Source organism: Patagioenas fasciata, chromosome 5, assembly GCF_037038585.1.
Source record: "Patagioenas fasciata isolate bPatFas1 chromosome 5, bPatFas1.hap1, whole genome shotgun sequence".
Taxonomy (NCBI): Eukaryota; Metazoa; Chordata; class Aves; order Columbiformes; family Columbidae; genus Patagioenas; species Patagioenas fasciata.
In genome coordinates, this window is record NC_092524.1 from 23,898,333 (window position 1) to 23,911,396 (window position 13,064).

The 13,064-nt window shown below is 41.7% G+C and overlaps 2 protein-coding genes across 2 annotated transcripts in view; both read left to right on the forward strand.

Annotated features, from left to right (window-relative positions):
• Window positions 1–6,594, forward strand: part of IFTAP (intraflagellar transport associated protein) — a 39,872-nt gene extending 33,278 nt beyond the window's left edge. The window contains exon 10 of the mRNA XM_071808612.1: window positions 4,895–6,594. Within this exon, the coding sequence (XP_071664713.1) occupies window positions 4,895–5,047 (153 nt within the window). The 3' untranslated portion in view covers window positions 5,048–6,594. The remainder of the gene's footprint in view (window positions 1–4,894) is intronic.
• A 2,240-nt stretch (window positions 6,595–8,834) lies between these two features.
• Window positions 8,835–12,858, forward strand: LOC139828095 (uncharacterized). The gene is made up of 2 exons (XM_071809098.1): window positions 8,835–9,717; window positions 10,120–12,858. The coding sequence occupies exons 1-2, from the start codon at window positions 8,835–8,837 to the stop codon at window positions 11,379–11,381; spliced, it is 2,145 nt and encodes a 714-aa protein (XP_071665199.1). The 3' UTR covers window positions 11,382–12,858.
• Window positions 12,859–13,064: the final 206 nt, after the last annotated feature.

Sequence of the window (13,064 nt, forward strand, 5' to 3'; positions counted from 1 at the left end):
CAGAACCCTTGGCCTCATAGACTTATTTATGTGTAGCATGTCAGTCACCATTTCCCCTTGGATTATTGGGTCTTCATGCTGCTCCTTGTCCCTGTCTTCCAGCTCAGGTGCTGGGTACCTTGAGAACAACTGATCTTACTATTAAAGACTGAGTCAAAGAAGGCATTAAATACCTCAACCTTTTCCTCATCCTTTGTCACATCCACATCTCACATCCACTAAAGGATGGAGATTTTCCTTAACCCTGCTTTTCTTGCTCATGTATTTGTACAAACATCTTTTATTGTCTTTTATGGCAATAGCTAGAGTAAGTTCTAGCTGGGCTTTGGCCCTTCTAATTATCTCCCTGTATAACTTCATGGCATCCTTGTAGTCCTCTTAAGCTGCCTGCCCCTTCTTTCAGAGGACGTAAACTCTTCTTTTATCCCTGCATTCCAGCTCTCTGTTCAGGCAGGCTACTCGTCTTCCCTGCTGGCTCATCTTTTGGCACATGGGGCAGCCTGCTCCTGCACCTCTAAGATTTCCTTCTTGAAGAGCAATCAGCCTTCCTGGACTGCTTCGCCCTTTAGGACTACCTCCCAAGGGACTCTGCCAAGCAGCTTCTTAAACAGGTCAAAGTCTTCCCTCCTGGAGACATCCCTACTTTGAAATGAGTCTGTTCTCTGTCCATCAAAACATCCCATGAAATATAAACAAGCTTCATAGTGCAATGTAGGATGTCAAATGTCTATGCTATGGACATATTTGTGAAGAACTTTAGGGGAAGGTGTGTATCTCTGAACATATTGCTAAGGAAAGTTTAAAAGAAGAAGGTCTGCTAAGAGCCAGTGTACAACTTGGCTAATTGTTAAAGAAAAGTTGTCTCCTCAAAAGAGTTTCTCTGTCAAAAGCTGTTGGGAAGAGGCTCAGTGAATAAAAGAGCCAATTATTTGTGTTGTCCACCAGTGTCGCTTCGTCCTTCTTCCTGGGTTTTAGACATAAATATATTCCTGGATTTCAGTATTGACAAAGCAGCATATGTGACCTCCCACAGGCCACTGTGAATTGAAACAGCATTCACTCCATGGTTCAAGTACATTATCACAGAACATTCACCTTTTCTACCCAGATATTTATTCTGTCCTTTTTTTCTGCCTAATACTGTCTTTCACAAAATACGTTTTGTTTTTTATTTTAATTAACAGTATATCTTAATGTCTGCTTCCTGGGGTCTTTGGTTGTTCTTATTCCCCCCCTGCATACATGTGAGCACAACTGAATGCATGTTTTCCATCCACTCAATATAGGCATGCATGCAAAGTGGCGTTCATCTCACCTAGCTTCAGCTTTAAACTTGGTCTAATTTAGTCCTGTCATCAGAAGGTGGAGTTAAGCACCTTCAGAAAGTAATTCATCCCACTTGCTGTAGCCGTTTGCCTATATTTGTAATATATCTCCATCTGACTCTCAGGCTGGGTCTTTTTTGGCTAATTGACTACCTTAATCTAGAAGTCTAATTTTTATATGTCTGGTATTAGGGAAGATGAATTCTACCCTTCTATTCTCTATTGTTTGTCTTTAGTTTGAGCATTCAGAAAAGTATTTTCCATGCCTATCATTTTATCTTTATCTGTGGAATGGTGGCATTTATAACCTAAAATACAGCTTCCATTGAGTTCCTTTGGTTTAAGGTTTTACTAATAGGTCTCAACTGAGGTTTGTTTCTGCTAAGTGCTGTGTGTAAATACAACAAGAACAAGGAAGAACTTAAAGACAGGACTGACTAAATGAAAGGAAATGCAAAAGTTGCTTTTTCTCAGAGGCCAGTTAAGACACAGAGATAGAGTTACTTGTGCAGAATTAGGAAGCAGAAGTGGAAAACTGGTCAAGATTTACTAACTCCCAATCCAGTGCCCCAAATTCAATGCAAACTTTTTTTTTTTTCTCCCAAGTACCCCAGTATATATTAAACTTACATGAGTTAATAGCATGTGTACCTTTCCCCACTGTGTTTTTGTGTTTTGTTTTTTTTTTTCTTTAATTGTTATTGAACTAGTAATTTTTTGCTTAAGTATACAACAAAATCATGGGTGAGTGTGTGTACATCCTTTACATAATTTGAACAGGAAAATCAGTGCCATAATTACACAGAAATAAAGGTTTTAGAAGGACAGAGACAAGCTGTTCAATTAATTGTAGCTCCACACAGATTAATAAAAAGAACTGAGTTGCCAATTATTAATAGACTGAACTTTAAGGTATTTTATTTACAACATTGCTTTGTAAAACAGCCTCTAGCAAAACCTTCAGTTATTAATATGAACATTACATTATTTTCCCCATTAATTTGGACATGCATGAACTGTAAATTAAAATTATTTTTTTATCTTCAGAGAGTAAGTCACAGGAGCAATCTTAAGCAAACTGGCAGTTTTCTAATAGAGCAAAATTCTATTCCCAGAGAGCTTTCAAAAAGATTTCAATTAGATGTTAAATTAGACACCTGAAATTCACATATTTCTCTCAGCTCCTTATGCAAATATGGCAAGATAATAACTTGATCAGGTTCTATTGCAAAATCTCTTCCTTTGGAAATAGATAAAAATTGCAGTTTGCAGTATAAAAGTTTCAGATTGCTTCTCTGTGTGGAAGGTTGCTGTGAATGGCTTATTGGGAGAAGAAGAAAAAAAAGATCCCCAGTGCTTTGAGTACTCACTTGAGAGATGGAACACACTGATAAATTTACAATGTGAATACAGTTTTCAAATGTGCAATGAGTGTGTAAGAAAAAAAACAGTGAAATTTGGTATGTTCTACTTTGGCATCTAATTCCACTTAGCATTTTGGGGTTGAGATTTTTAAACAGAAGTTTTTCCAGTATTTCCCTGCACATGCATAAAATGTTCCTGGGATGACATGAAGGTCGACACAAAGGCGTAGTGAATGTGTGTATGCTTTCTGTAACTATGTTGGCAAAGGAAGAATAGATTAGTTTTTCTAGAATCCCTATGAAGGCTTACTGTAATTTAAACTCTTCTTAGCTCAGTTACCTGTAGATGTGGTAACAAATACTGTTACAACCAAACAAACTGAAAAATAATTGCACCTTGCACCATATTTTAGAAGAGTGTTCCGTATTTCTGCGACGGAAAGACAAGTATTGCACCCTGGATACTAGTATCGGTTGTTACCCAGTTGCTGGTGCCCTTACTGACATGGAATTTTAGGAGTCTTTGCCTGTGGAAAAGCTGAAACTGGACATGACTATGGCGAGGAGGTCAAGGAATTGACACGAGCCTTAATGGGAAGTAGAGTTTGTGTGTAGGCTTTATTTTATGTAAACATTTATTGAATGTGCTCTTATAAAAGTTAATGATGGCTTATCTGGGATAGTCTGTGGACATAAGCAAAATAATCTTTGCATGCAGCATGAATACCATTTTCTAGACCAACTCTGTCTACAAAGTTTGTTTTTTTCTTGTTTATAAATGCTTATGGTCTACAGGTCTGCATCTAGAATGATTTATATATTCCATCATCTATTGAAGCCAGTGTAAACCATTCCCTAGAATATGAAACAATACAGGTGAATAATAAAATAAAATTATGCAAAACCAGAAAAAAAATATTTCCTCATCAATCAGCCAGTATTACAGTTTATTAATAAAGGACGTAGATACTTGCAAGATACTCACTGCCATGCCTGTCAAGTGCCTGGACACAGTAGAGGAGTCCAGCTACCACTTCTCTGACTTATTAAATGGCATTAACTGTGTCAGTACAGCTTCTTACAAAATGCTGCCAGAATTTGTGTGGGATCCTGTGCCTTCTAAGCTGTGTAGTGACCATAGGATGCTGAGTGTTGTTCTTCCCTTTCAGCAAAACAAATAAGTGTATTCTTAACATCAAATGCGTCAGTAGTCATTGTCTTAATTGAGGATTCATGAGGAGTTTGAAAAAAATAAGCAGGTGCTGAAATATTTTGCTGATTTGGTTCTGAAGTACTTAAATCTTTGAAATACAGAACCCTTGAGGAGTTGTGCTATTTGTCATTGTTGAAATTTCTAGACATTTTATATTAATGTCTGAAAGGATAGGTAGCATTCCTGTACAGTTTGGGTTGTAAGGATATGTCTCCTGTTTAGCACTAGAAATATTCAATGTAACTGCTCACCATAACCTTTTGTGTCATGGCCCCCTGCAGTTCCTTATCAATGTGCAGCCTGCCATATAACTTTGTTTTCATTATTTTATTTCATAGGCAGAGCATTTATTCTAAGATATTGCAACGAGAAGCAATACATAAATGCTATACACTATGTCAACAAATCAAATATTGGCAAATGCAGTAAGACCCTTATGTTCATCATGCAAGAAATCCAAACCAGCCAATTTCATATCTCTGAGATGGTGAAAATAAATTATTAGGGTCTGAAAAATGATTATGTGTCATTTTGGTAATTTCAGGCATTTCCTTTGCTGAAACTGTGTTACATTAGTGTCAGATGCATGTACACTGAAGCTTTATGTGATACTAGCCAAAATTTTAAGGATATGGAATCTGTCTTTGAAATCTAACATAGTCATACATAACTTGTCCATATTTCCACAGCCCTGCTGCTACAATTGGCAGGAATGTGACAGATGTATGCAAGGGAAGTTTTTCGATTCCTTGCCTTGAGCAAAATTAGCTAATGATATTCATTCAGATACAGTACAGTACAAATGAGGCATATTAAATGGCTTAAATTAGGTCAAATTGAATAATCGAATTTATACTTTTACTTAAAAAGAGCTTAATCAGCTGAGAGTGCTAGAGTAAAAAAATAATTAAATATTAATTAGACGTTTATGTTTTGAGCTTCCTTATCTCTTGCAGCAATATTAATTTTGTATCTGTTTTTCCTCACTGCAGCTACTATGGGACGGTGTTCAACCATTCTCATTTGATGAAGAATTTGATTATGACAGTGTGGTACTGACCCCTAAGTTCTCTGAAGCTGAGCTGAAGTCCATTATAGAATTATCTGAAGAGAAGAAAATGGGGACAGATGTCAAGTCAGCATGAGCTGTGAGTCAAAGACATTCTGTGCAGTGCGGTTGAAATAACATTTTTAGGGGTTAAACCTAGCCCTTCATAGTACCCCTATTTAGTGTTTTTATCTATGGGGTGAGTAGTGGCATCAATGAGATTTTTTTGTTTGTTCTCAAGGTGTCTTGGAGCCTGAGTTTGTCTTTTCTTGTACCTCCTCCTAGTCCTAATGAAAACACAGAATAGGAAGACGGTGCTTGCCCAGAGTTGCTTGTATAGTAGCCCTTCATCCACAGAGGAGGTGTTTCCGTCCTTTATATATGTCTGTACATGGATTTGCTTAGACATTCAGGTTGGCTAAGGATGTCTGTGTTTGTCCCTAAACCCAACAGGCTTTTTGTATAGATCAGTGTCCTTTAATATTTTAAGGCCCCAATGCTCAGCTACTTTGTTGTTTTCCAGGTGGTACAAGGCAGTTGGAAGAATATGTCAAATGACAGCCATAAATTCACTTCTGTAGAAAAATCCTTGAGCAGGGTGAATCCTGTATTGGCTCAAGCTAGATATGCTGGAGTAATTGCCCCATAGGACCAAAACAAGCTGTTGAAATTCAGAGTAGCACTGTGGCTACTCTGGGTTATATTTGATACTGACTCATTTCCTGATTTGCACAATGTGAGTCCTAAAGCTGCCTTTTACCTAGATCTTTCAGTAGTGTAAATGAGAGCTTTTTGCAGCTGACCAATCTTTCTCTTTCCCTATAATTATAACACTTACATAGACAGAGTTATATGAGTGAATAAATCTGGGAATGCTGGGTTTTTTCTGTCCTTCGGGTTATCTCAGTTCTGCAGAGAAATATCTATTCCTCTTTCCAATGACCTTTTTGAGTTCATTGAAATTGATGTGGTGCAACTCCTAACAATTAAAACATGAACTGCTACAAAAGGCCTTCCTCAGAGGAAAAAATAGTGATCTCATAATTTAAAGGAACTAGCATTGAAGGGCTGTGTCCTGGTTTTGTTAAAAAAAAAGTTTCTCTTTTAGTGAATTCTTGCCTGTCAGCTAAAGCCTTCATATTAGCTGCATTTTCCTGGAGAACCCAACACATGTTTTGGTTAAACCTAGCAGTGGAATGCAAACTTATTGATAAGCACGGATGGACATCTCGCGAGAGGGGCAACGAGAAAACTGATGATCGAGAGACTGACCAACGGTGTATAACATTCCATTCACGTGAATACTTCATATAAAAGTGGGAGATCACGAGGATCTCGGCCCTTTTTGCCTTTTTCCCTTTGCCCTTTTTCCTTCCCTTTTTTCCTCATGGCTGACATTAGGAGAGGACCTTGCTGGTCGTCCCTGTGAACTGAGGCCTAGTGAGAGACTGAATCCAGCTCCGGTTGGCTACAGAGTCTAATCCAGGACTTTGGGTGCTGGCTCTGCAGTTGCTGAGACTTACAAGATTGGTTTTGTATATTTTGTATTATTTTCTCTATTCTTATAAGTAGCATTAGTAAAACATCTTTAACTTTTCCAACTCTCTTCTCTCTGTCCTTCTTTCCCTCCCGATCGCCTGTCCTGAGTGGGAAGGGGGGAGAGGGAGGGGCAAAAGGGGGAAGTGGGGGGGAGAGGAGGTTAACAATACATCTGCCAGGGTTTGATTGTCACCCCGCAATCTTAACCCTCGACAGATAATTGGCGCCCAACGTGGGGCGAGAGAAAGGGGTAAATTTGGAGATTTTTGGCTTTTCTACTGCTCTGACGTACCTTTCAATTTTCTTGGCACGGTGCCAACTCATAGAGTTGTGATACTCGCACGTCTGTTTGCTTTGGATATTATTTAGTGGTATTAAGGCAAAGTGAATTACATTGATTTAAAGATGTTATGGCAAAAGTTGTATCAGTTATTTTCTACATTGTGCTCGCTGATCCCATATCTGTGTTGGTGTTTCTTTCTGAATCGAAGTATTCATTATATAACAACAAGAAACTGGACAGCGGTCATGATGATTCTGTGTGGTTTGGCATTGGTTTATTTCATTATACTGCAGCCGCTAATGAATTTCTACTCGCTTCTGCTTTACCTTGAAAAACCTCCAGGAGAGATTAAAGAGCAGAATGGCTCTATATTTGCTAATTGGTCAAGCGAATCTTTAGAAAGGCTGACTAACAATACTTTCGTGTTTTCGCTAGGACAGTTTGCAAATGTTTTAGAGAACTTTGAATATCCTTGGAGCTTTGATAGAACTGTGATGGTGTTATCTGGTTTGCTGAATGTGTGTCAGTTTGTGCTACTGTTAAGAGAAATGAGGTTCAATAGGAGGTTTGTGTCTCTTTTTAGTCCTGAGATTTGCAGTGCGTCTTCGGAAGCTTTAGTAAAAAGCACTCCTAGCCGCTCGAGAAAAGGCAAAACAGCCAAAGCTGCTGCTGCAGCCACTGCCCCTGCAACCGCAGCTTCACAGGCTGAAGCTACAGCTCCTCCGCAGAGCTCCTCTGCCAAGGTCGCTGCAGATAACGTTACCTCTCCAGCCTCCAAGGCTAACAAGGCAGCCCCCCCCCCTTCACACACTGGGCACTGTTGCTGCTGTAACCACAGCAATCACTGTGACAGTCATTCAGACTCTGGAAATGAATCAGATGATGGTGAACCCATATCAGCATCAGTTGCTGGTTGTAAGAAAGTCACTAGAAAGACTACCCGTGCAGCAGGTGATGGCACAGGGCCAACATCAACCCAAGAGGCATCATCAGGACAGGGTGGAGATGAAGTGACCACCACTCGGTCCTTTTCTCCAGGTGAGCTGAGAGATCTGCGAAAAGACTTTAGTCGTCGTGAAGGCGAGAATATTTTAACCTGGCTGCTGCGATGCTGGGACAATGGGGCAGAAACAATTGAATTAGAAGGTGGTGAAGCCAGGCAGCTGGGATCTCTGTCAAAAGATTCCACCATTGATAGGGCAATTTCAAGAGAGTCTAATGCCGCTACTCTCTGGACCCGACTCCTGGCAGCTATGAAAGTCAGATTTCCCTACAAGGAAGATTGTATATCCACGTTAGGGAAATGGAATACTATGGAGAGAGGTATCCAGTTCCTGAGAGAATTAGCTGTGCGAGAGATCATCTATCTAGGACCAAACAGCCAAGAGGGGACAGACCCAGATAGAATCAATTGTACAAAATCTATGTGGCGCAGATTTGTACAAAGTGCACCACCTGCATATGCTAAGTCATTGGCAGGAATGATCTGGTCAGCTAGAGGTATACAAGAAATTAATGAAGTGATTGAGCAGCTCCGGTACTTTGAGGACAGCCTTGCTGGTTCTCTACGGGCTTGTGTCTCCGCTGTGGAGAAACTGTGTGAAAAATCTGATGACCGGTTTGAAAAGCTGTTGCAAGAAATCAAAGAGCTCAGAGAAGACTCGTACCATTCACGACCTGCACAGCTGTTAGGAGAAGGCGTTTCCAATCTCGAGAGAGAGGGCAGAGACAGCCCACAAAAAGAGGTTCACTGTGGTTCTTCCTACATGAGCAGGGAGAAAACATGAATAAGTGGCATGGAAGGCTGACCTCAGAACTTCAAGAACGAGTACGTGAGATAAAAGGAAAAACTCCTAGGAAGGTGGCTGCTCCAGTTTACAAAAGGAGCAGAAGAGATTCTGATGCTCTTGAAGGAACCTCTAATTCACACCCAGAGACGGTGCAAAACAGGAATTAGAGGTGCCCTGCCTCCAACCAGGTGGAGGAAAGGGATAACAGAGTTTATTGGACTGTAAAAATACTATGGCCTGGTACAACACAACCCCAGGAGTACAAAGCTTTAATGGACACTGGTGCTCAGTGCACAATAATTCCTTCTAATTATAAAGGAACGCAATCCATCAATATTGTTGGAGTGACTGGGGGATCCCAGGAACTGACTGTTGTAGAGGCTGAAATGAGCCTAACTGGAAAAAACTGGCAAAAGCATCCCATTGTGACTGGTCCAGATGCTCCGTGCATCCTTGGCATAGACTACCTCAGGAGAGGGTATTTTAAGGACCCAAAAGGGTATAGGTGGGCATTTGGTATAGCAGCTGTGGACACTGAGAAAACTGAACAGCTGTCTGATTTGCCTGGTCTTTCAGATGACCCTTCTGTTGTAGGACTGCTGAGGGTTGACGATCAGCAGGTGCCAATTGCTACCATGACGGTGCATCGCCAGCAATATCGCACCAATCGAGACTCTTTGATTCCTATCCAGAAGCTGATCCGTCAATTGGAAAGCCAGGGTGTGATCAGTAAGACTCGCTCACCTTTTAACAGCCCAATCTGGCCAGTGCGTAAGTCTAGTGACGAGTGGAGACTAACTGTAGACTATCGTGGCCTGAATGAAGTTACACCACCACTGAGTGCTGCTGTGCCTGACATGCTAGAACTGCAATTTGAACTGGAGTCAAAGGCAACCAAGCGGTATGCTACAATTGACATTGCTAATGCATTTTTCTCTATTCCTGTAGCAGCAGAGTGCAGGCCGCAGTTTGCTTTCACCTGGAGGGGCATCCGGTATACATGGAATCGCTTGCCCCAGGGGTGGAAACACAGTCCTACCATCTGCCATGGACTGATCCAGACCACGCTGGAGCAAGGTGAAGCTCCAGAGCACTTGCAGTATATTGATGACATCATCGTATGGGGCGACACAGCGAAAGAAGTCTCCGAGAAAGGTGAGAGAATAATTCATATTCTTTTGGATGCTGGTTTTGCCATAAAACGAAGCAAGGTCAAGGGACCTGCACGAGAGATCCAGTTTTTAGGAATAAAATGGCAAGATGGCCGTCGTCAGATCCCAATGGATGTGATCAATAAAATTGCAGCAATGTCTCCACCTACTAATAAAAAGGAGACACAGACTTTCTTGGGCGTTGTAGGTTTTTGGAGAATGCATATTCCTGGCTACAGCCACATTGTGAGCCCTCTCTATCGAGTGACTCGTAAAAAGAACCAATTTGAGTGGGGCCCTGAACAACGCCAAGCCTTTGAACAAATTAAGCGTGAGATAACTCATGCGGTGGCCCTTGGACCAGTCCGAACTGGACTAGATGTTAAAAATGTGCTCTACACCGCAGCCGGAGATAATGGACTTACCTGGAGCCTCTGGCAGAAAGCACCAGGAGAAACCCGAGGTCGACCCTTAGGTTTTTGGAGTCGAGGATACAAAGGATCTGAGGCCAACTATACTCCAACTGAAAAGGAGATACTAGCAGCATATGAAGGAGTTCGAGCTGCTTCAGAAGTGATCGGCACTGAAGCACAGCTCCTCCTGGCACCTCGACTGCCGGTGCTGAGCTGGATGTTCAAAGGGACGATTCCCTCTCCACATCATGCAACCGAAGTTACATGGAGTAAATGGATTGCACTGATCACGCAACGAGCTCGAATTGGAAGTCCCAACCGTCCAGGGATATTAGAAGTTATTACAGACTGGCCAGAAAGCAAAGACTTTGGGATGTCTCCAGATGAGGAAGAAGTAAAACGTGCTGAAGAAGCACCACCATATAATACACTTTCAGAGACTGATAAGCAGTATGCACTGTTCACAGATGGATCCTGTCGTCTTGTAGGAAAACATCGAAGGTGGAAAGCTGCTGTGTGGAGTCCCACACGACAAGTTACAGAAGCTACTGAAGGACAAGGTGAATCCAGTCAGTTTGCAGAAGTGAAAGCCATCCAGCTGGCTTTGGACATTGCTGAACGAGAGAAGTGGCCAATACTTTATCTCTATACTGACTCATGGATGGTAGCAAATGCCTTGTGGGGGTGGCTACAGCAATGGAAGAAAAGCAACTGGCAGCGCAGAGGTAAACCCATTTGGGCTGCCACACTGTGGCAAGACATTGCTGCTCGGCTAGAGAGCCTGCCTGTGAAAGTTCGTCATGTAGATGCTCATGTGCCTAAAAGTCGAGCCACCGAGGAACATCTAAACAACCAACAAGCAGATCAAGCTGCTAAGATTAAAGTAGCTGAGGTGGACTTGGACTGGCAACATAAAGGTGAACTTTTCCTAGCTCGGTGGGCCCATGATGCTTCAGGGCATCAAGGTAGAGATGCAACATACAAATGGGCTCGTGATCGAGGGGTGGATTTAACTATGGACACTATTTCACAGGTTATTCATGAATGTGAAACTTGCACCGAAATCAAACAAGCAAAACGGTTAAAACCTGTATGGTATGGGGGGCGATGGTTAAAGTATAAGTATGGAGAAGCTTGGCAGATTGATTATATTACACTTCCACAAACACGTCAAGGTAAGCGTTATGTACTTACAATGGTGGAAGCAACCACCGGATGGTTGGAAACATATGCCGTACCTCATGCTACAGCCTGAAATACTATCTTGGGCCTTGAGAAGCAAGTCCTCTGGCGGCACGGTACGCCAGAAAGAATTGAATCAGACAATGGTACTCATTTCAAAAACAGTATTATAGACAATTGGGCCAAAGAACATGGTATTGAGTGGGTATATCATATTCCATATCATGCACCAGCCTCTGGGAAAATTGAAAGGTGCAATGGTTTGTTAAAAACTACACTAAAGGCACTTGGTGGTGGAACCTTTAAAAACTGGGATTCACATTTAGCAAAAGCCACTTGGTTGGTCAACACTAGGGGATCAACCAATCGAGCCGGGCCTGCCCAATCAGAAATTCTACGGACTGTAGAAGGAGATAAAGTCCCTGTAGTACACATGAAAAATATCTTAGGAAAGGCAGTCTGGGTTACTCCTGCCTCAGGCAAAGGCAAACCTATTCGTGGGATTGTTTTTGCCCAGGGACCTGGCAGCACCTGGTGGGTGATGCTTAAGGATGGAGAAGTTTGGTGTGTACCACAAGGGGATTTGATTTCAGGTGAAAATATGCAATGCTGAGCTGTATGATGTGAATTGCCGCACTAACAATGTTTAATAAGTGTCTTTCAGATCAAGACAATGGTGATGAAACTAGAGCTAGCTTCTTCGAGTGGCGCCCGACACCTTCTTCGAAGTTGGTGTCCTTAACCCACAAACAGTGGTCAGGAGATGCACTTGTACCATTTTTTCCTGCCCTGGGAGACTGTTGTGACAAAATGAACTTAATGAACTTTTCAAAGGATGGTCCACTGATTAATTACTCCTGTGTATATATGTACATATGTATATATATATATAGTAGTAGTGATTAATTGGATTGTATTGATAGATTGTAATGATAGGGTTTAAGTATTCAGTGAATGTCATATTATAAGGGGTGGAATGTCCTGGTTTTGTTAAAAAAAAAGTTTCTCTTTTAGTGAATTCTTGCCTGTCAGCTAAAGCCTTCATATTAGCTGCATTTTCCTGGAGAACCCAACACATGTTTTGGTTAAACCTAGCAATGGAATGCAAACTTATTGATAAGCACGGATGGACATCTCGCGAGAGGGGCAACGAGAAAACTGATGATCGAGAGACTGACCAACGGTGTATAACATTCCATTCACGTGAATACTTCATATAAAAGTGGGAGATCACGAGGATCTCGGCCCTTTTTGCCTTTTTCCCTTTGCCCTTTTTCCTTCCCTTTTTTCCTCATGGCTGACATTAGGAGAGGACCTTGCTAGTCGTCCCTGTGAACGGAGGCCTAGTGAGAGACTGAATCCAGCTCCGGTTGGCTACAGAGTCTAATCCAGGACTTTGGGTGCTGGCTCTGCAGTTGCTGAGACTTACAAGATTGGTTTTGTATATTTTGTATTATTTTCTCTATTCTTATAAGTAGCATTAGTAAAACATCTTTAACTTTTCCAACTCTCTTCTCTCTGTCCTTCTTTCCCTCCCGATCGCCTGTCCTGAGTGGGAAGGGGGGAGAGGGAGGGGCAAAAGGGGGAAGTGGGGGGGAGAGGAGGTTAACAATACATCTGCCAGGGTTTGATTGTCACCCCGCAATCTTAACCCTCGACAGGCTGTCAGATTTTACTTTTTTTTTTTTTTTACAGGAGATGATTCCAAATAGCAGCTTATGGCTTACACTCAGCATTGCTGAAATACAGTAGACTC